General features: G+C 35.8%; 2 protein-coding genes across 2 annotated transcripts in view; one reads left to right on the plus strand and one right to left on the minus strand.

The window, feature by feature from the left end:
* LOC129263914 (dynein axonemal assembly factor 1-like) overlaps positions 1–4,270 on the plus strand; it is a 30,454-nt gene extending 26,184 nt beyond the window's left edge. The window contains exon 16 of the mRNA XM_064100702.1: positions 539–4,270. Coding sequence (XP_063956772.1) covers positions 539–678 — 140 coding nt within the window. The 3' untranslated portion in view covers positions 679–4,270. The remainder of the gene's footprint in view (positions 1–538) is intronic.
* A 7,314-nt stretch (positions 4,271–11,584) lies between these two features.
* Positions 11,585–20,358, minus strand: LOC129263911 (steroidogenic acute regulatory protein, mitochondrial-like). Its single transcript, XM_054901827.2, has 5 exons — positions 20,316–20,358; positions 18,627–18,729; positions 14,515–14,661; positions 13,821–13,989; positions 11,585–13,222 (listed from the first exon to the last, which is right to left on the minus strand). The coding sequence occupies exons 1-5, from the start codon at positions 20,344–20,346 to the stop codon at positions 12,950–12,952; spliced, it is 723 nt and encodes a 240-aa protein (XP_054757802.1). The 5' UTR covers positions 20,347–20,358; the 3' UTR covers positions 11,585–12,949.
* Between the last annotated feature and the right edge of the window lie 4,081 nt (positions 20,359–24,439).

Raw genomic sequence — 24,439 nt, forward strand, 5'->3', positions numbered from 1 at the left:
CCACGAATACAAGAATACAAAGAAACTCTTTCCAATCGCTTTTAAACATGGGCAACAAGGAAGGACTTCCCTTTGGGGAACCCTGACCCACAAGGCACTCTGTCTAATCTTTCTCTATTTTATTTGGCTTACTTATTGTTTTCTCTTAGTTTTACTCATTTGTTGATAATGATGTGTATCTACACATTTTTATGGTGGAGTTGGCGTCCCTGACCTCCCCTTCCCCATCGACATTTTGTTGAATACAGAAGAACATCAAAAGCAGCTGGAATATGTCATTCTTATTTCATTTCTACTTCGAGATAAAATATTGCTTTACAGGGGCTGTGAAATGGTTTTGAAAGTGGGGAGGGGGTGGGTGACCATGCAAAAAATCGCAATCAGATGGTAATTTTTAGGTTTTTGTACACTGTTTTGGAAAAAAGTGGGGGCTGAAGCCCCCTGCCCCCCATATCCACGGCCCCTGCTATATTATAACAAATTCACTTAAATGAAAAGAGTCATTCTTTGCTTTGATTTTGTTTGTGCTATAATTCAGAGAGGCAAAAGGAAATTGAACAGAAGATCTGGGAATTGGCAGCGAACGCAGGATCGACGCTTGACAGGGAGGAAACTGGTAGTCTCAATAGTGAACTTATGAGGACTCTAAGAGCTAAATACCAAGGCATGGGACCTTAAGAAGAGTCTTGTCATCCTTGAAATGGTCACAATTTTTGTCGATTGGCAGATGAAGCAGGACCGATGATAGCAGACATGGAACTTATGAGGGCTCTGGAGCTAAATACCAGGGAATGGGACCTTAAGAGTCTTGAAATCCTTACAAGGGTCAGAAGGTTTGGCAATGGCAGATGACAGGACTGGTATTAACAGACATTCCTAAAATGGAACTTATGAGGACTCTAGGAGCTAAATACTTAGGCATGGGACCGTAAGTTGAGTCTTGAGATTCTTAAAAGGGTCAGAAGGTTTGGCAATGGCAGATGACAGGACTGGTGTTAACAGACATTCTTAAAATGGAACTTATGAGGTCTCTAAGGCATGGGACCTTAAGAAGCTTTGGCAGGGTTGCAATGGGCAGCCTTAATAGTGAACTTTTGAGGGCTCTAGGAACTCAGTACCAAGGCATCGGACCTTAAAGTGGAATTTCACCCTGACAAAAAGTTTATTCTAAAAATAGCCAAAAAAGTAATAAAAATATCACTGAAGGTTTGAGGAAAATCCATCAAAGAATATAACAGTTATCAGAATTTTGATTTTTTTTTATTTGTGACGTCATATGCGAGCAGCTTTCCTTCATATCGTATGGTAAGAAATCAATGAAATGTAGTTTTCTCAGAAAATTTAAAATGACTTTTACTGTACTTTGGTATATCAATAGACAAATTGTTTCACACCCATTCTTAAAAAGAAAACTGAAATATGTCATGACGACGATTAAAAAAATTGAAATATATGGATTTTATAACATATGGGGCAGCTGCTTGTTTATGCCGTCACAAATTCAAAACTCAAAAATTCTAATTACTTCCTTAATCTTTGATGGATTTTCCTTAAACCTTCACCAATATTTTTGAATTATTTTTTCAGCTATTTTTGCAACAAAATTTTCTTCAGGGTGAACTTCCCCTTTAATAGTGATCTGTTGATCATTGAAACCATGGATTACAAAGGAACTCTAGGATAACATTTATGCTATAGGGCCGTAGACAATGCTGTAATGATTCTCGCTATCATCAGTAAACAAAAGCTCCGGATGTACATGTAGCTGTGTGACCAAGTGATTTCCTGTGGCTTGAAGGTGAGAATAGCATACAGCAAGAGGGATAAAAACAAGCAGCAAGATATATATGATGATGACTCCTCGAAATTTAAGAAGTGATTAAAGGTAAAAGCAAACAATTATTTCATGAGAAAGTTTTTAAAATCAAGGTTAATTGTCAAAGTATCATCATAGATCTAGATCTGGTACATTGAAATAAACTTTGTGAAATCGTGAAATTTTAGCTGAAACTCGATAATCCTGATGATCCTGTGTTGGTACACAGGAAGCATATGTGGGACAGTGTATTAATATTGCTCATAAAAATACCCAACATTTGATGGAATTCCGTGCTTATTTAGCTCATTTCTCAGCAATGACACATTTTCTTCCAGAGCCGCTTTCGCACATATTTTTTATTCATACATACAAACACTTGGATGGTAATTCTATTGGATTCTGTTCGAATTCATTTTGAGATGGTTACAAAAACTGGTATTTATCTTTAAGGAAACGGTGTGAAAGTAGATGTGATTTAAAAAATTGCAAATTCATGCCATGCGCTGCATACAAGATTTTTGGGTTATTGTCGATAATTTACGTATGCCGATGTCCGCACATGTACGAAATGCTGTTTGTATTCAATCTTCTTTCTCGATATTACAAATTAATATCTTGATGTTGAAATATAATTTTGTGATGTTGTCAATAGCCAAGATGGTGCTATTAGCCTTCTCAATGTGCTGTTTATACTCCATATTCCGTCCGTAGTCATTCAATGGTACACCATATTAATATTTATTGATACATTTGTATTTGAAGCTAGTTTGAAATGTTTGATTGCGGTTCTCTTATTTGGTAACTTACAGGCCAAAAACAAACAAATTTTTTTTATTTTTGGAGGCTACTTTTCACAACTTTCTACCTGAGTCTGCAACATTAGTAAGCTTTTACACTGCAACGAATGGACTCTTTTAAGTATTTTTGGGGGCACCCCCCCCAGCCCGTGTTATTTGTTCCTTGTAAATTACTTTATATCAGGTTTGAGAATAGTATAAAGAGATGTGTGAAATTATGTAAAAAGAGTATGAAATGTATTCATGTCAATATTCAGATATTTAATTACACTCAGTTCATGGCCAATTAAGAATAGAAAATGACCTCTTTCAAATCCATCTACTTTTATCCCATAGTGAAGCATGGTTTGCTACACAAATATGTTATCAGTCAAGTTAAGGGGAATAGATATACAAAACACAAAAAGAATGTCATACCATTCAAAATACATTTAGAACAAACCGTAGTCATGTAGTGCGCATACATTCGTAATTCCGAAGCTTCGTTATTCCGAAGGTTCGGATATTCCGAAGGTTCGTTATCCCGAAGGTTCATATTTCCGAAGGTTCGTAATTCCGAAGGTTCGTTAGTCCGAAAACGAAATGAGGTTCGTAATTCCGAAGGTTCGTTAGTCCGAAAAAGAAGTGAGGTTCGTACATGTAATTCCGAAGGTTCGTTACTCCGAAAAAACGAAATGAGGTTCGTAATTCCGAAAACGAAATGATTAACGAACCTTATTTCGTTTTCAGATTAACGAGCCTTCGGAACATCGAACCTTATTTCGTTTTCGCATTATCGAACCTTCGGAATAACGAACCTTATTTCGTTTTCGGATTAACGAACCTTCGGAACAAGAACCTTATTTCGTTTTCGGATTAACGAACCTTCGGAACAACGTACCTTATTTCGTTTTCGGATTAACGAGCCTTCGGAACATCGAACCTTATTTCGTTTTCGCATTATCGAACCTTCGGAATAACGAACCTTCGGAATAACGCCACAAATGTTCGGATTAACGAACCCTTTTATGTTTTCGGATTAACGAACATCGAGGTATAGGCAATTTACGTGTTTCGGAATTACGAACCTTCGGAATAAAGAACCTTCGGAATTACGAAGTGTAACCCATGTAGTGATGTAATTATTTTTCTTGCAATATTTCGCTCTTGTATTCCCAACTTAAGTAGGCTGGTTTACCTAATTTGTAATTTGTAATATGATAATAGTTCACACAGTACATTTCTTTTCTTCATTGTTAAATGTTCTATTATATCTATAATGTGTGTTAAATAATGGTTTTTGTCAAGTGCTCTTATACACCATGGCCCGTATTCTGAAGTCGGGTTTAACTTAGACCACGGTTTAACTCTGTGCTAAAATTATGGGGAGCCAAAAGTTCAAAAATTCTGTTTATATTGTATATTTGTTATGTTTACTATTTTGTTTCCTTTTGCTTTCACAATGAAGAAAAATACTTCAGTTATCATTCCCAGACAATTATGAACAATTTGTGTGTCATATGAATAATATACTGAATGTGTACTGTTAGGGATTTGTGCTCCAATTGGCTCTCCATAGTTAAACCACAACTTTAAACCAGGGTTTAATTTAAACCCGAGTTCGGAATACGAGTCCATGTATTAAGCACTGTATAAATACAATTCAATCTTATTATTTGACAGTGTCAGCTTTGGTATACCATTTCAGTCGTGGAAAGAGCTGGGGAAGGGGGGGGGGGGTGTTTATTCCTCGAGAGTTACACATGATTTTACAAATGCTTGGAATATAAAAATGCCAAAATGTAAATCCGATCCATGCTGAAATGCCAACAAGTCCAAAATCTGTAAGATATTTTTTTATCCTATATTGCTCCTTATTGTTTTAAACCACTGACAAATATGGTGTTCACTGTAGAATGTTTGCTGTTTAGAATGCTGGTGAACCTGTATGGATATGTTATGTAAATAATGTACAAAAAACGTATTATTAAACAATATTATACTAGTATCTGTTGCTGGAAAACAGATAAATTGTTTGAATATCATTAAGTTTTGATACCTTTGTCTTGAAATAGTAAAAAAAACAAATAAATAAAAAAAGTGGTTTAATTGCAAAAATTAGAGGAATTTGGTATCATTTTTCAGCTTGTCAAAGGGATTGTTGACCCCTTTGTGTGTTCTTAGCCCATTTTAGAATATTTTTCACAATCTAGAACATGTACAGATAACTCTGCCTAAGTCAATCTTCCATAAGTCGAATAATCGCCTAAAAGTCAAAGCAAATTTTTAGACCATGGCCTCCGTCTTACAAAGAGTTGCAATTGATCCGATCAACCACAACTTTGGATGGTCAGCAATGTCAACATCTAAAATTCAAATTTGTTCAAAATATTTTATACATATGGGCATTTTCACGGTAACAGACGTTACACGGCACAATTTTACACACAAAAGCAAACTCCCATCATTTGTTGTTTTAGACATAATCATACACACAACGAAAAGTGTGTAAAATTGTGCCGTGTAACGTCAGTTACCGTGAAAATGCCCATATGTAGTATATATTCATACATTCAGCATTTTCTGAAGATTCAGTGTGATTCTCTTTGTTTACAAAGGAGATTGTGCAAATTTCTTGTTGTAAAAAAATATGGTGTTGATGGGTTTCCATATACAGTTGAGATTGATTGAATCAATCGTAACTCTTTGTAAAGGCCACCGCACACCTTACGACTGTTCGCGATCCGATTTTGGAACAAATCGCATTTTGCTCATTTGCTAAAAATGAGAATGGAACATATCATTTTATTTGAGGTTTAAATTAATTGAAAGAATACTAACATAACCATTTTGAAAGATTGCAAGCCTTTATTTCGGAGTAAAGGCCAAATTAGTTTCAAATCGTAGCCAATCGTACGACTGCTATGACGTCATTACGACGAGATATTAAATTCGCTTTTATTCTGAGAAGGATGATAGCATAGTCACAGATTTGAACATAGGTATTCGTACGATGATTTAGAACATTACACAGTAAGATATTCCAAGTCTCAATGTTAGCTTCAAAGTCTACTACATTTTATTTCGAAATCGGGTCACAGACCAATCGTAAGGTGTGCGGTCGCCTTAAGTTGGGGCCCAGATTAATCAAAACGTGTTATATACCTCTTCTAAGTCAAAATTTCCCCTTAGTTGAACAGTTTTCTTTGCTCCCAAGAGATTCGACTTAGGTAGAGTTACATGTAGATGACACACCAGTACACCTTTATGGTAAGAAAAAATGTAAGTAAATCTTTGTTAAAGGTCAAGTCCACCCCCCAAAAAATTGTTGACTTGAATCGATAGAGAACAATCAAACGAGCATAACGCTGAAAATTTCATCTAAAGTGGATGTAAAATAAGAAAGTTATGACATTTTAAAGTTTGGTTATTTTTTTTAACAAAACAGCTATATGCACAATTTAGTGATATGCAAATGAGAGAGTCTCTCACTCATTATTTCTTTTGTTTTTTATTGTTTACATTATACAATATTTCAATTTTTACAGTTTTGACTATAAGGACCAACTTGGCTTAACAGTAAACTGTTAAAATAATGGTAATGCCACATGTTCAGGGAGGAATAAAAACAAATTTCACATGAAAATGAGGGGAAAATCAGAATTTTTTTATATTTCATATAATAAAATACAAAAGAAATTGTGAGTTATGTCATTGATCAGTCTGCTCATTTGCATACCAACAAGGATGTGCATATGACTGTTTTGTGAAATTAAGCGAAACTTTAAAATATCATTTACATCCGATTTTGATGAAATTTTCAGTGGTATGCTCGTTGGATTTTTCTCCTTTTATTCAAATCAACTATTTGTTTGGGGAATTGGGGTAGACCGGTCCTTTAAGCAGGATCAAACCTTGCAAAAAAGTTAGCTTTTGTGAAAACAGAAAAATCAAATATTACTGTTACAATATCAAAACATTGGACTAACAATGATAAAATAAAGCTATGATCTTTTGAATATCGAGAACACTAATGCCAGGGATATCTCCCATTAACGATGCATACAAGATGTGTGACGTCATACATGAACAACTTTCTTCTTTGTATACTGAAAATCTACTCCAAAACATCTCTTTTTGCTCATCCTGATAATGAGACAATTGATTGAACCATGATGTTGTAAAGCATGGATTACATATTCTCTCATTTAAAAAAAAATGATCTTGTGATAGACTAGATAAAAGAAAAAATTAAGGTGAAATATGTATGGAAGTACTATGCGCGAGTTATATGTGTGTGTGTCATTAAAGGTTGTTTACTTATGTATTTGTTTACTTATTTATTATTTTCATTTTTTTCCTTTTTCAAATTTTAATTAATTTATTTTTAATTTTTTTAAATTTCATTCTATAATAATAATAACAATAGGCATTTATATAGCGCCATCTATCTAGAAATATTCTATTCCGAGGAGCGTTATTATGTTATTATCATTATTACCCCTGCTTTAGCTCGAGCTGCCTTTCAGCGCTCATGCATTCAAGGAATTAATCCTGCTGGGTACCCATTCACCTCACCTGGGTTGAGTGCAGCACAATGTGGATAAATTTCTTGCTGAAGGAAATTTCGCCATGGCTGGGATTCGAACCCACGACCCTCTGTTTCAAAGTCAGAAGACTAATCCACTGGGCCACAACGCTCCCCATTTTTTTTTTTTTTTTTGGGGGGGGGGTAGGAGGGGCTGAAGCACCCCCAGCACCCCCTCCCTTTCCTGAGCCATGATAACTACAGCATATTGGTGTGATATGATCACTATGTAGTAGGTCCATGATATGACAAACCTTAAGCCCAAATACATGTAATAACTTCACACAAAGTAATTTTTTTTAACATAGGAATTTTTTATTGACATTGCTTCACCATTCAAAACGAACATCACAATACCTCATTTTTTGGCCATCCCGGTCAACCATAGTAACAATGAGTGAGTAGCCAGACTTGTTTTCGTCTCATTTTGTTATAAGTTAATATTACGTGTTTGCACAATAATATAAATTCAGTATTTATAATCCAGTTCTGTTCTAACCCTTTTTTCAGTCAATAGAAAACGGCTTATCGATATATTTAACAGTATATGCTACAAACTAACACTAATATCACTGCTAAGTACGTACATACAAACCTAACGACTATACTTTTTTTTTCCTTTTTTTTTCTTTCATCAAAAGTGTGCTTTTATCGGTTTAAGTTGAAGGTAAAATGAACTCTATGTATCCAACAATTAAATGTGTTGCAGACAAAGGAAAAAAATAAGCATGAGCAATATACATACAAATTCATGAATGCATAATTCTGTTTTCTTCTTTGTGTAATATATATATTCATATATCACATGTCTGCTGCTGTAATTTGTAATCAAAATCAAATAATATGAACAGTTCATATTGCAATGTGCTTTTATCCAGCAAGCTACAATTGAAATCATTATTTCAAACCAGTCCGTGCCGTTAGTAGGTTTAAGGATTTCGGCAAGATCCCTAAAACGGCAACGGAAGATTTGAATAGCTATTTCTACATCTATTTAGGTTACTGCTACAATAGACTAACACATAACCACGTTACCACGTAACACTCTATGGCAGTTTAGCATGCCTTTATATTACACGTATGTACACAGTTTAAGTCAATAAATAAGAATTCAATTACAAAAGGATTTTAATGCCATTAACTACTATGCATGCATTGAACAGACACAATGTATGACGTGAGTGAGCTTACTAAAACTTACCACGATGGAGATAACTCCTTTTTGCTCTTAAAAGATAAGTTGCGCTCGTGAATGTGCACATGGCATTAAAGTCTTCCTGCAACTCAATTCTCTCTTTTTTCCATTTTTGTTTAAACACATGACTCTCAAACGCTCCATCTTGTTCTATATATAGATATATGTCTAGAGCTATTGAAACAAAAATCGGTAATCATACATAAAATAAATTGAACGAATTTCTCAAAGTTTAATTAATTCAAAATGGTGTAGATTTAAGAATATATTCAGTTCATGTATCTTCATCGTGCAGCCTCTATTCACTCATTTCTTATCACTTCTTTACCAACAAATTAAGTTATATGTCACCATTTTGCAATGCACGATTGTGAATTAACTTAAGTGAAATAATTTGTAGATACATTTACAAGTTGGCAAGACGATAGTGTATACATGTTATTCCTGTGAGTTCTAACGTATTTAATTTTCATCACATTCCCAATGCGATCTTAACTTAGTTTCTTAGAAATATCAGTATTGAAATACTTAGTGCTAATTCAAGTTTTCCTTTATATCGTGCAGGCCTAAATGACAATCTCTTAACATAAGCCTCCAGAATCCAGGCTTTACCCAATTATGTAATCAGTAAAATATTAAAGGAACATCGTATTACGATACATCATACTCACTGTCAACCCTCTCTCGCCCACATTCGCGCTCAAATGAGCCCCTTCACGTTTCCCATAATCCCTCACGAGCTTCACTCACATTCAAAAGACCGACGGTTACATCAAAATCATATAAATATGTAATATGTCAGGAAAAAAATGTATATACATATATCAGTAGAGTTGCATGCGAAAATAAGCAAATTACAAAACATTACATAACAATTAATATTCATATTTTGCTCCCCTTTTACAAAACTTAAACTGAATCACGTTGATAGTTCCGAGTAAAGTCTTAATGTAATTACTTTAGACACTTACTTAAAAAACCCTAAAGAACTTCACATACAACAATAAAATAATTTCCAGACATAAACTCTAGGTCTCATTTATACGGTGGAACACGCTGCATTCCCAAATTTGAGATATGTGACGTCATAACGGTCAAGTGGTAAATGATAGTGATTTTGATAGCATTTTAATCAGTGCCTTTGCCCGTGTTTGATTCATAATTTTTTTTTCAAAACATGCAAACAAACGAACGAATAGACAAGACGGAAGTACATGGATAAGTAGAAAAGTAAAATATCAACATAAAACTCAACGAAACGCTTAAAAATAACGGAAGCAAAGTGTGTGTCCAAATGGTACTTTCATATGCATAGCAAATTTGAGATCCCCTATCTCGCTTTCTATTCTCACCTTGAAAATTAAATGTGTACAAGAAACAAAGCAACGTTTCTGATATAGTGATGACATAATTAAATTATAATTTCGCTTCAGTTGAAGGTAAATATAGCTGTGTGAGTAGTTCATAACCCCCAAAACACTAATTCCACTTTGCTACTTGAACGCTTTGCGGGAATCAACTCATGAAATTCATAAAAATCGTCATGCAGAATGCCCAAAATATTCACCAGACTGAGTATTTCTTTCAGAAAAACACTTATCAACCCAACATATTGTGTGCCCTATAACTATTAACATGTATTTTTTTCTCTCTGATGTATGTTATATAACAATCGTATGGAACGATATATCATCATTTATTAAACGTAAATTATGTGGGTAGGATGGTTATACCTTACAAGTTATATTACATTGGAGTAGAAAATATGGATCATTTTGGCACCACGTCAATCCCGATCTGGGACCCGTTGCAGAAAGAGTTGCAATCAATCGCAACTCTAAAAATCACGCGCAACTTGATTTTCAACCAATCAACAGCGCGCATTTTGGACTTGCGATTGATTTTTTGACTTGCGTTTAAACGCAACTCTTTCTGCAACGGGCCCCTGAAGTTTCTAAGGCAAAACGGGAAGTATGCCGTTTTCAGGAGGGCAAAATTTGTCATTTTCAGAGCCGTTGTTTCCTTTTTGATACAATTTCTTTTTGGTCAAAAGAGCAATGGTTTGGAACAATTATATCGCCGATAATGCCAATCACACAAAACATGTAGTGTATGAATGCCAAAGAAAAACTACACGATGATTATATTTACCATATACCCCTAGTACTAGACAATTCCATACTAGCCTATGCCTTAGTATCGTGAAATATACTTGTTATTTACTGCTCAAAGTTACATTCGCTAACTATACCAAGGATTAGTCCGTTCAAAAAATGTCTAAAGTGATATTACTGAGAGAAAATTTAGTGGTAGGATATCTGTAGGCCAATATTTGTCAGTTTACAAGCAGTTCGGCCCTCACAAATGATTCTGAGATCGCATTGATCGATCAGGGTTTAAAGCTTTGTAATTTGGCATCGAATTCTTGCTTAAATATTGAAGGAAAACGTACGACATGATGCGCGCGGGATGTTTATGATACATCTCGCCAAGGGTGCGTTTCTTGAAAGGACTTGTCGGACGGTTTATCCGACGAGTCCCATCGTATCCGGCAGTTACCATAGTAACATTGCTTCTCAGCCAACTTGGCAGACGAAAATATTTATAAAACGCTCCCCTTGAGTGCATGGGCGAAATGCACGCATGTTCATTAAACGTGTAAAACGATTACACGTGTAATACTTATGCACGATTCATACGTTTACTCGTTTAATGCCTAAACACCCAACCTCTTGAATAGTTAATTACTCATTTTGTTGTTTGCCGCTGCAACTTTACTGTATTTGTGCGTCTCAACTGGCGTTCCATATTATATTGTAAGTTTTGCTTCAACTATGCATGTGTTCAGCTGAAACGCACGGAGCCATCTGTATTTTGACAGCCCATGTCGATTTGAAATAGTTGCAAACGCGTAAAATCCGTTTCGAGTAGACACGATCGTCGTTCCAACTCGACAAGTGAAATGGCCATTACCTGATCAACAGATATCTGCTTCATTTGTTTTAGGACCATATTTACATAATAATACCTGTAAAAAAAAAATGTGACGACATTGTCTTAGCACCAGTCGTTATGAATCTAATACAAAGTGGGATGACTGATTAATAGGTGTGGTTGATAGTAATGGCTATACCTATTTGTAGTTATGTCGTATGAATGAGCCAGTGTAACAATCCTGACAATAACATTTTTACAAAAAAAAGAAAAACCTCTTCATTCTAAATGTCGCAATTTCAATGATTTTTGTATAATATTCCAATATAGTTGCCGTCAAAAGTAGACAAAATAATAAATGAATAAAAGAATATATACACCGGAAGCCGTCAAAATGAAACACAGTTTGGTGATATATTATTATCATTATAAGTCCAAACGCATGCAAGGCACCTTTCCGTTCGTTTAATGCAACGAACGTAGAGAGCGTCAACAGTGCAAAGCGTTGAAGCCCTCTACGTTCGTTGGTTTAATGCAAGAAAATAACATTAAAAACGATTACTTTCTACCACGATAATTTTCATGTAAAATACTCTGAAATCATGACTAAATCTATCATCTCGCTTTCTCCAAACAGTGACGAAATTATCCGCAAAGCTATTTGCTCTTGTGTTTGCATGTACGATCCTAGTTGGGGAAATTAGGGAGCATTTCATGAAAGGAATAGTCCAAGATATTCGCTACTGTTATAAGCTACCGAAATCCTTGCATCTGATTGGCTAATAGTAAATTAAGAAGTTGGAATCACTATTTGTTTCATGAAACGCTCCCCCGGTATGGTATTCGAATAAGTATATAAATGACAAAACAAGACCAAGAAAAATGAAATGAAATACCCTTTAAGAATAGAAAGACTTAACTCATTTTCGATATGTTGCTAGTAATAGAAAGATCAGTCAATATTATTTTTATATAAACTCACAAAAAGCAAAATGGAATGCCATTATTCTTCTTCCAGTGTTTGGGATAGATATTACTATCATGTGTAAATTATTCTCTCGAGTAATGATAGTCTAAATGCTCGATACGAACGAATTATCACTTAGCTAACGCAAGAATGCTGACGCAAACTTCCGTCAAAAACTGCTTCAACTAGTTGTGCCTTGCACAGTGTGTTTGTGTATGTGTGTGTGAATGTCAAAACGAACAGCGCAAACTTGCCTTTCCAAAGTTTGCTAATTCTCCTAACCTAACAATGATTAAACCCTAGTTTGCATCGAGTCAAGAAACTATCTCTTTTTGTAAAATGGCGTATAACTAAAGAAGGGGGTAATTGCTGACCAAGTGCGTTTACACACAACGAGTAGGAGAAACTTGCGTTCACACCAAGACAAGTAATATTTCTCTTCCTACTTATCTCAACGTGGGAACGTAACTCTACATCAAAATAGCGGTGACAGAGGGCTTATATCTCTTAAAATCAAGAACGCATCATTTAAAATATTATCAATAAACATGAGACGTTCTTCCAACAAAAGAAATCAAACATCGGGCACGTGTTTGAAAAAATGTCCATTTTGATAAAACTCTCTCTCTCTCTCGAATCGATTTTCCTCCTCGCTTTCAAGAAGGTCATCTTATTCTGTTGCAGCGCCCTCTTCGGCCGGTTTCTCATCCGAGGCTGGTTTTTCTTCCGACGCCGCTTCCTCCTTCTTCTCCTCGGCGTTCGTCTCTTCGGCTTTCTCTTCGGCCTTTTCTTCGGCTTTCTCCGGCTCTGCATCTCCGTTCTCGGCGGGTTTTTCTTCTTCGGCCTTTGCTTCGCCTCCTTCCTCTGTTTTGTTTTCTTCTTCCCCTTCGGCTTTTGTTTCTTTCTTGTCCTTCTTATCTTGCCCCGTCAATTTCTTCCAGTACTGTACATTTGAAGAAACACAGAAAATATAAAATGATACTGACGACTGGCACAAAACGTAAAATTAAAAAAAGGATGCACAAAGAGGATAACGAAGACGAAAACATTTGTAGTAGGATAAATTGAACTTACAAAAAAAAATGCTTTATTAAAGTGGAAAATTCGTTTAAAAATTTTATCATTTGTTTTTAAATATTCATTTTAAATATAAATATTCATTTTAAATACCCATTGATGACTTGTTTCTACGCATTTTATAAATCTATCGTCTCTTCGATTTTTTCGAAACTATTTACCGTCTAGATGTTTTCGTGTAGCGACAGTGGATAACCGACTATTTTTAAAGGGGTCATTAAATATATGAGGGAATGTTATCAGCCCCTTTTATATACATTGTTTTTCTATACGAAGTTTATGAATCGATCGCCTTTTCGATATTCTCGAAACTATTTAACCTATTGTCATCGTATAGCGATATCAAATAACCGGCTGTTCTTAACCTAACGAGTCTTAAATTTATTAGAGGTCATATAACCAATCCCTTTATTATACACATATTTTAAATCGATAGTCTATTTGATATTCATGACATTATTTACCGTGTTGATGTCATCGTATAGCGATACCGGATAACCGACTGTGACCTTATTCACCATCATCTTGGGCATCCATCCTTTGAGGTTGACCTGACCTACCCAGGTCACGTGGGTTGCTACGTCATCACCTTCCTTAGGCCTAATCACAATACCCATTACACCAACATCAGCTCTGGGGAAAGAACAATTAAAAAAAGGAAGACATATCAGCATCTAAATGTAGAAGTTCATATTCTGTTGCCGAAGGAGGATTGACCGATGCAAGAATTTTTCTCACATAAAGGAACTTAACTCAAGATTGATCTGAGCTTCTTTCGATAAATCACATTCAGTTTTCTGGACTTCGCTCAAATGTCTCTAAAAAACTGATTTTAGATGGTTCATGTTTCTAGACAGTCGTGTTAAAAACGAAGCTAAGCACTTATTATACAAAAGCAAGAAACTAAATAAAAAATACTCTTATTTCGGGTAACCTTATTCCCATTTGGTTTTGGTGAAATGGATACCATATCATATTTGGCAAAACAAGATCTTGCATTCTGAAAAAAGGGGTCATCCAAGTGGAATTAAACCAGTTCTTTCAGCATTGCCCTTATGTAAACGGCATTCTTAGGAACATCACCGTAACCATTCCCATGTACCAACTACAGTTAGCGGAACATCATATTGAATATATCCAATGTCTTATATGACAAACCTTATGTGGCCTTTGTTATTTGGTGGTTTGCTTGGGTGATTGCAGCTCTTGTAAAGGATGGTATGACGGATTGGGTCTTCATCTGATCTTACTACAGTGCATTGGACAACATCCCGGTCATCACAGGCTGTGGGCATCTTGAATACTCTGCAATGGGTTAAGAACATGTTGTACACTTATACCACATATGATATTCATGACATACGCATATGTAATTCCAAAGCCTGTGAATTAATAGATATATTATATACTTATATGATATATTTATGCATTATGTGAAGAAAACACATGCTTATTACGATATGATAACACCATAACAAGCGGTTGACACTTTGAATACTCTACAATGGTGCAAGAACATGATATACACTTATACTACATGATTACATATGCTTTTTCCTATCTTAAGGTCTATGAACAAAATGATCCACTTTATGATTTTTATATATTTAGGCATTTATGTTGAGATCACACATGTTGTATGCTTATTACGATATGACCACCATCAACAAGCTTTTGGCATCTTGAACACTCTGTAAAGGTTGAAGAATATGAAATATACTTATACCATATATGACAATATTTGTTACGTATGTTTTGCAATTGCCTTTGCATAAATGCACAGTGAATATATATGCAATGTTCTTGTACCATACGATGGTTTTCAAGGGCACTTGCCACCTTGAAAATACTATACAATGTTTGAAGAGTGAAGACCATGAAATGCACACAGCCTATATTTTAAATGAACTTTTAGTGATTTTTTTTTGTGTTAAACGATATTTTGTTTGTTGTTTTTTCAATCTCAAAAGTTGATTGGAAGATATTATTTTGTGTTAAAATCAGTAATGAATGTAAATATGGAGTAGCTTAGATACTCCCTCACATCCCATTCATTACTTTATGAGTCTTACTAGTCCGATACCAATCACTTCATTGAACCTTCGTATCTAGGTTTTAACCAAGCCTTTATCACCTTTAAAATGACAAGCGTGTATTCCACTTGTAAGTTCTTTAATTCAGGCTCACATGAAAATATTAGCAAATTGGACTCTGGCCAACGGAGCTGTTTGCAAATGGAAGTAGCGTTATATTACAGTCACACCTGCAAAGCATGCAGACTCCATATCGATCACTAGTGTGTCATTCGAAATAACGTAATAGCTTTGATCGGTTTGGAACCGGGTTCACCGGTTTGACCGTGACCACGTCGTAATGCAACATTTACACCAACGAAACCGACTCCAAACCGGCCGATGATATCCCAAATAACGTGAAAACTTGGATCGGTGTGGAGTCGGTTCCGCCAGTGTAACCGCCGCATTCGAACGCAGATGGAATTAGTTCAAGTGCTTTACAAATAGTTCGCTGCATAACCGTCAATTAAAAATATACTACTCCTATTTTGTCCTTGAAAAATGTATGGTTAATATCTTGACAGAACAACACTTGAAGTAAAGTGGCGAATGTTTTGAAAACAACATACAGGAAGTTTGACGCTCTTAGCATTTTATGCAATCAAATAATCTGATGTGTGCATATCATAAGCAATATGTGGGGACACATTAACTTTTCCTAATACAACAAGAATGTTCTATATTACACGTATGTATATGAAGCTGTTTTGTAAGAAATTATCGAATAAGTAAAAAGGGAAACATAAATATTTGTTGGGTAAAATATAGAATGAAATGGTGTGAAGTTTACACAACATAGAAGTCCCCCCCCCCCACACACAAAATGTGGCGTTATTTTACCCGTAAGTCTTGTTTTCTCCATTGTAACTACTTCCTAAAAAAAGAGTAAAGTTTCACTCGCTTTTCATTTCCCTTGTAAGTAACGCGAAAGATCACTCAATTTGGAGTGAATTAAGAGTGACCATACTTTAATTTTACACCAAAGTTTCACTTTAAAAGGAGTGAGACTCCCTCAACAAGCAGTGAACGTCACTCTTCCTTCATCTAGTGAAAAAAATCACTCCTTCCAAAGAGTGAATTATTAACTCGATTGTTTTAGAATGATGTAGTAAACTTTTCGCTCGCCTTCTATCCACCTTGATTGGAAGTAACCTCCAGGATCTCTCAATTTGGAGTGAATTTTGAGTGAACATACTAAAACTTGTAGTCACTTTTCAGATGTTTTACACCTGTGAAATCCAGAGCGAGTAAATAAAGGTACGATAAACTAACATGTAAAAGGGAGGCTGAGCTAATAGACTACTCCCAAGCTTGCAATTGTTCACAATAAATTAGTTTATTCTGTATTTATGCACGGTATAACATGTGGAATTTGTCTAGGAGCCTGAATCACAAGACTACTCTGCAGCTGAACAGGGACTTCCTCGCGATGATATTTCCTTCTGTATTTATGCGCATGTGAAATATTGTCGAGTAGTCTGAACCACAAGACTACTCTCCAGCTGCCGAACTTGCTCACAATAGCTGGTTTTAACCTGTTTGTTTTCCAAACATTCGTTGTACAAAAGAAAGGGGAAATCGCATCCACAGGCCTGTATCGTATTCCATCAATATTTCCAGTACTAACCGATTTCCCTTTCAAAAACCCGCCTGAAATCTACTCCATGGAATGTGAACCTTGAACTTCGATAAAAGAAAATAAAGGCGTCAGTCCCGCCATTTTAATACGTATAGATTTCCAACACACATATACTAATATGCATTGTCTTTTGGATGCAAGGGTCAGAATCAGATGAAAATCGCCGCTGTGCTGATGGTTGATGCCAGGGGAAGATTTCATGAACAGTTTTGCCATTGTTTTTCCCCCGACACATTTGCTCTCAGCCAATGAGAAGCTACGGTTTCAAGTAGCTTAGAACATCTGTTGGTGAAAATCACTGACAAAAAATATTCATAATGTAATAATAATATGACAATTTATATAGCGCAGTTATATGTGCATATACTCAACTACGCTTTGATAGTTGGTATCATTATTATGACCCCGGCTGTAGCTGAGCCGCCATATTAATAGGCGCTAAAGCGTTCAAGGAATAAATCCTACCGGGCACCCATTCACCTCACCTGTGTCGAGTGCAGCACAATGTGGATCAATTTCTTGCCGAGGGAAATTACGCCATGGCTGGGATTCGAACCCACGACCCTCTGTTGCAAAGTCTGGAGACTAATCCACTGGGCCACAACGCTCCACATTATTCACTTATCATGCTTTTTGTGTTGTTCTGCTTTGTTTTTATAGTATAAAAATCACTTACCCATTACCTATTCATATATATTTTTAACCTGAAATATTTCACTTATAATGTATTTAATTCTAGACCGTGTATTCTTATCAAAGGCCGTCATCATGACAACCCCATAGGCCTACATAGTAAAATTTTACCCAATATTGGGTAGAATGCGAACATACTTATTTGCTGGGTATATGTTTTACCCCATGATATTGGGCTATTTCAACGCAATATTGCATACAAATTTCTACCCAATGCATGTTCCCATTTTACCCAATATTGGGTAAACCTTTTTTAAGAGTGTATTTTCTTATGACTGACCAATTCCAATATTGTCATGTTGTTTTCTTTTTATCTTGTATCGTAGGGTGTTGTATAAGTATCATGACGGTTGCTTGTTAATTGCTCAATTTTAAGATTTTACACAATTGAATGATATACATATTTTTCATTTGAATATCAAGAATAGTGATTACTAATTGCTTATATAAGCAGTAGTCCCTACAGTAAGACAGCATGGTTACCCTGGCTTTAGCAGAGAAGCTGTTACGCGCGCCGCGTTTCAAGGGAAAACATAAATCCTGCCAGGTACCCATTCACCTCACCTGGGTTGAGTGCAGCACATTGTGGATCAATTTCTTGCCGAAGGAAACTACTATATTGAATTGAAACGTTCTCTAGATGAACCAGGTAGAATGACTGGCAAGGTCTGACAGTCCTGTATGCTAATTTGGTTGATATTTTTTTGATATTTCGATTTTTGATGATGATGATGATAAAGGCAACGGGAGAATCGACGGTAACGAGTATAGAGAGATGTGGGTGTGTGAGGGTGTATGGGTGCGTGTGTGTGTGTGGGGGGGGGGGGGCTGTGGAGAAGAGAATGGGGAATGGGGCCACTTACGTGTAGACAATTTTGAAGTCGTCCCTCTCTTCCAAGATCTCGAATGTCGGCGATTTCTTGTTCCACTTCCGCCTCTGCTCTGGGTCGGTGAAGAATTCAAGTACTATACACAAAAAGCGAAACGAAAAAATGGGGGGGGGGGGGGGGAAGAAAAATAAATTCAGAATTAAAGGACAAGTCCACCCCAATAAAAGGTGGACTTGAATAAAAAGAGAAAACTCCAACAAGCATAACACTGAAAATTTCATCCAAATTGCATGTAAAATAAGAAAGTTATTTTAAAGTTTCACTTAATTTCACCAAACAGTTATATGCACATCCTGCTCGGTATGAAAATGAGGGGGCTGATAACGTCATCAACTCACTATTTCTTTTGGGTTTCATTACGTGATATATGAACTATTTCAGTTTTCTCCTCCTTGTGATGTGAAAGGAAGTTTTATTCCTCCTTGAAAATGTGGTATTACCATTGTTTTAACATTTTGTGGTTCAGCCAAGTTGGTCATTCTTGTCAAATCTGTAAAAATTGAAATATTGCTCAAACAATAAAAAAAACAAAATAATTAGTGAGTGATGGACATCTTCGAATCTCTCATTTGCATATCACTAAGTTGTGCATATAATTGTTTTGTGAAAAATAAGCAAAACTTTAAAAATGTCATAACTTTCTTATTTGACCTCCGATTTTGATGAAATTTTTTAGCATTATTCTTTTTTGAATATTTCTCTTTTGATTCAAATCAATAGTTTTCTGGGTGGACTTGACCTTTAACGACTGAGATAGGGCCATCAGTCGTTCGTCAAGTCGCTCATAACTTACAAACAGCTTATGATGCACACATCAGGTTAGTTAATGATTAATCTTGTATATACATGGATATAATCTTATTCTATGCTAATTTGTTTTGAGTAAACCGATCCACCACAACATGACTGCAGTTACAGAATATTGATTGCTATCGAATAGAGAACAATCTTCATGACATTCATAAGTGGTTCCCTGCAATTTAATTGGAATTCTCTGACATATAGATAGGCCTGCCCATTACTTTCAGTGTTATAATCGAAACCTTGGCTTGCATCCATAAAATATTAACAAGCGTACCTCATGTATCCGTCCAATGACATCAATCACAAACAAGATCGAATGATTCATTGGCCCGTATTCTGAAGTCGGGTTTAACTTAAACTCAGGTTTAAAGTTGTGGTTTAAGTATGGCGAGCCAATTGTTACATAAATCACTAACAGTACAGATATCATATTTCAGCTCATTTGGCTCTCAAATCATTCATAGTTGTCTAGGAAGTATAAAAAGATTATTGGCTTCACCATCGATGAATCAGGAAAGAGCACAGCAAACATAAGAAACGTACAACTTGATAAAAAAATTTGATACTTTTGGCTGTCCATACTTAAACCACAACTTTAAACCTGAGTTTAACTTAAACCTGACTTCAGAATACGGGCCAATGAGTTTTCTATGATTTATGAACATAACCCCTGGCCTTTCGGAGGTATAACCAAGGCATATTGAAGCCGTTTATACCCTTGATCAATGGCCTGAAATCATATCATTTAAAAATAGAAAGAAATTCACGCAAATGAAAAAAACAAACTCTGAAGATATAGTTCATCTGCAAATTGTAAAGTATTTTGGAATATTTTTTAAAAGAAATATTAGCACATACCTTTGTCCACCGGGATCCCTGCCAAGTCCATAGTGGCCTGGAATGATTGATAGATCGAGATAGTAAGATTGAGAAGGAGATAGACAAGAGAAAGGAGAGAAAGGGTGGAAGAGAGAGAGAGAGAGAAAGAAATAGAGAAAAAAAGAGGTTGATCATTAATACGACAATTCATCATTATTAACCACACTGCAAAACACCAGTGTTGATTTAACACCAGTCCGGTATCTACATGTATATCGGAAAAACACCAGAGAAGTGTTGAAAGAACACCAGACCGGCGTTAGGCTAACACCAGATAGGCATTTACGCAACACCGATCAGTGTTAAAACAACATCGGTTTGATTATTAATTGGTGTTGTTTCAACACTTTCCTGGTGTTTTCCGATAGAGATACCGGGCTAGTGTTAATGTTATGAATTAAGAGATCATCATCAAACATCATAAATTTGGGTGAAAAGCAACAAAACTAATGATCAGCTTGTACTACAGAAAATATAATGTAAATTGATTGTATACATGTATAGTTTAAATGAAAAACGAACGGTTTGTTTGTTTTATTTTAATTTCTGCGTTCAAATATTTACATTGTTTGCGATATACAAAATAATCCATAATGTATACAATATCAACATAATACATAATTATAAAAAAAATGGTGTGGGCATATACTTCACATTTTAATAATAATAAAAAGGAACATTAACAAATGAATGCAGGAGACCGCCATTTGCAATCGGTTGGTATTTGCAATCGATTTTTTTTTAAATATCATAAATAAGTTTCGTGCAACACCTGCGTTAACGAAATTTCCCTATAATGTACGCTATGAAAATATTATAAATAAGTAAACCCACAAAAATAAACATCAAAATTATAACAATTTTCATTTAAGAGTGTAAACATTTTAATTGCAAGACTTCCCTGGAGAAAAGACCGAGTTGTTTAAAGCATACCAAATAACATTTTCCGGGGGGGGGGGGTAATTTCAAACATACATATCTTCCTCCGAGTGATATTTTTCAATTTCAAATCCCTATTTTTTTTTACAATCCATCTGAAATAAATATTCGACACAAATGCAACGCGCCATTCACAAGAAACCTCTGCAAAAGCATAGGTCTATGACAAAAGTGATCTGGGGTATCAACAGTGTTGCGCAGTGTGCCCCACATTGTGGAACACAATGCGATACCGTATTTAATTTTATGGTTTTCAGAGTGTGGAATCGATTTTTCATGAAGTCCACTCAGTGTGAACACTCACACTGCAGAGGTGTCCACGGTGTAAGATAATCTTAAGCATTTTACCAGTGTCCATCTTCACATCTGTACATAGTCGCCTATGTGAACACGTTGATAACACACTGAGATCACACCGTTCGACACTAATAATACTATAAGAACACATCGTGTGGCACTGAGAACACATTGGGTGACACAATAACAACACACTTTGAACACACTGGCCACTCTAAGAACACAATGTGAACAAAGAGTGATTACATTGAGGACACATTGTGAACACACTATGTGAAGACACTTTAAACACACTGTGAAAACACTATGAACACACTGTGAAATCAAAATGACCACACTTAGAATACACTATGAACCCACTATGAACACACTGTGAAAACACTATGAACACGCTATGAACACACTGTGAACACACTGATAACACACCATGAACACACTGTGTGAAACTACGTTTATTCCTGCATGACTGTATGTGATATACCATACCCTTTAATAACCACTGACCTCCTGGCGGGCGCTTGTCACGGATTGTCATAAAGATTATCATTCGCTATGGGAATGCTAATTAACAAAGCGAATCGTATTAAACGAACCACGTGAGGTAAACGAGCAGATGCAATCAAATCAAATTAGATTGACTGTTTTCATGACCGTATATAGTCACAATGTATACAGTATCTTTTAGATAATAAAGAAATAACAACAACATTCACCAAAAATGATAATTTTAGCAATCACTTCCAAGACGCTTTAAGTAACGCAGAGAATTTGTGTCAAAAGCCGTTCACCAAACCCAGTCCACTAACTTTTGACAATGACCACTAATCTGTCCATTGTGATATGACGGACATTTTCAATAGATTATTAGTTGCATTTAACGTCTGCGAAGTAGATGCTAAAATATGCTATTATTGGTATTCACCAATGACATCATTTGTTGAAAACTTGTATTTCATATTCAGAGTACACTCCAGCCAAAAAGCTACATAATGTGGTATGTTCTTTATAAGAACTGACTATTATTATTAAATATTATTAAATAAACATAGTAACACCTGACCGCTTCCACACCGATTTTATTCTCGTGAGGAGAGTGTCGTCTGTTGGCGCGTTATTACCACGTGGATACACATAGAAGAGACACACACCCCATTGTCGTCTGATTAAACGTATTGATATGTGTGTGTGTGTTTTATGTGAGAGATTATGTGTGTATGCAAATGAAATGCACCGCAAGGAGCTAGACAATAGGACAAATAAAGGCACTCGAAACACACACGGCTTGAATGAGGTGTCTGGGATTTTTTATTATTGCTTGAATTTTTTTTAAATTCAACATTGTAGTTTTTTTGAGACGTCAATCTTTTATTTATCTCCGCGCCATTTTGCCACTCCCTTGCCTCTAAATTTGAGTGTTTATATTTTCATTTTATTTCGATCACATTCCTGATTAAATTCAAATTCTTGCTATCAAAATTAATCGAGCTCTTAGTTTCTCTTTTCCTTTTATTTTCTTCTCATCTTTTTCTATTCTCATCTTTCTCCCTTTCTACTTAGCTCGATATCACATCTCAAGGGTTTTAAAAGACAGGGTTTTTTTTAAAGAAAGCTGAATAAATAAATAAGAGAGCGTTGTTGGCTCAGTCGGTAACGCGTCTGCCCGTCGACATCGTCGAACCAAAGATTGTGGGTTCGAGTCCACTCCGGGCGGATGACTGAAGCCAGTGCGTTGTGTGGGGTTGTGTGTAAACGTCTCTCCCATGTTTCATAGATGCAGGCTATGTTACAATGGAAAACACTCCGTCCCTCGGATAGGACGTTAAATGGAGACCCCGTGTGGAGGAGAGTCACCACCTTTGCACGATAAGAACCCACTGCAATATTCGTATAAAAGTAGGGGGAAACCCCGGTGTAGTGGTCCACCTGCACTCCACCCAATCAGTTATATCGGGAGGAGAGACCTGCGGGTCATAGTGATTCAGTTCGCTTTTCGCCTCCCAAGCACAGGTGACGCCAAACAAATAATAATAATAATGATAATAGTAATAAAGCAAATAGATTCCCTTGTAGCAACTTTTTGTTTGTTTGCTTTTTAAGGATGACTATACTGACAAACTTCATCATTAAACAAAACCTGAATCCGCCTATGGTGTCTTCTTTCCTTCTTTCCCTTTTTTTCGTTTCTCTGTTCCACTCAATTCTCCCTCCCCTCTTGAATAATAATAATCTCTGTCTTTTACTTTATATCTCCATCTTTTCCACCGACATAGCCATTAGGCTCTCGTAAAACATCGGTCGCCTTACATACTCTCATGCGATTTATGAGAAATCCTCCAAGCAATGTGTCGCTTAATGTGATTTACAAGAGGTTCCATATGAGTTGCCCGGTGGTTTCCGAATGTCGTTCAGATGGTTACATACATGTACGACATTATGGTCCACTAGGATTATGGCAAGCCAAAGGGGGGGGGGGGTTTATTGTCGTTTATCATCACTTAAGCTTTGTTTGAAATCCATCATTTGATTACTATTATGTCCATATATATATGAACGATATACATGTACTTGGGAGAATTTTATTGCAATTTACTGAAAATGTAAATGAGACAATGAAATTATTTATAATAATGATAAAATGGAATTAAACTGTTTGATATGGGTAGCTGAAAGTTTACCTTCATATTTGAAATCTTCATACCCCGATTGTTATCAAAACCATGCTTATCTTCACTAAAACTTTGTGAAACGCCCATAGGTCCAGTGGAAAAGGGGTTCAATTTCACTTGGTTTTCATTTCCTTTACTCTTAAAGATACCATATATCATGTATATACTCTTCTTGTATCCGATATAATGATATGTTTTACC

Source organism: Lytechinus pictus, chromosome 6, assembly GCF_037042905.1.
Source record: "Lytechinus pictus isolate F3 Inbred chromosome 6, Lp3.0, whole genome shotgun sequence".
In the NCBI taxonomy this organism is placed as follows: Eukaryota; Metazoa; Echinodermata; class Echinoidea; order Temnopleuroida; family Toxopneustidae; genus Lytechinus; species Lytechinus pictus.

Bases quoted from the DNA above. Each gene is read 5' to 3' on its own strand.
- LOC129263911 (XM_054901827.2), bottom strand. From the start codon at position 20,346: ATGGACTTGGCAGGGATCCCGGTGGACAAAG. The intron at 13,990-14,514 runs GTTTGTCATATA...TTCTTTCCCCAG, and splicing joins AATAACAAAGGCCACATAAG to AGCTGATGTTGGTGTAATGG. The intron at 13,223-13,820 runs GTAAATAATGTC...TCAAATGTACAG, and splicing joins TATACGATGACATCAACACG to TACTGGAAGAAATTGACGGG.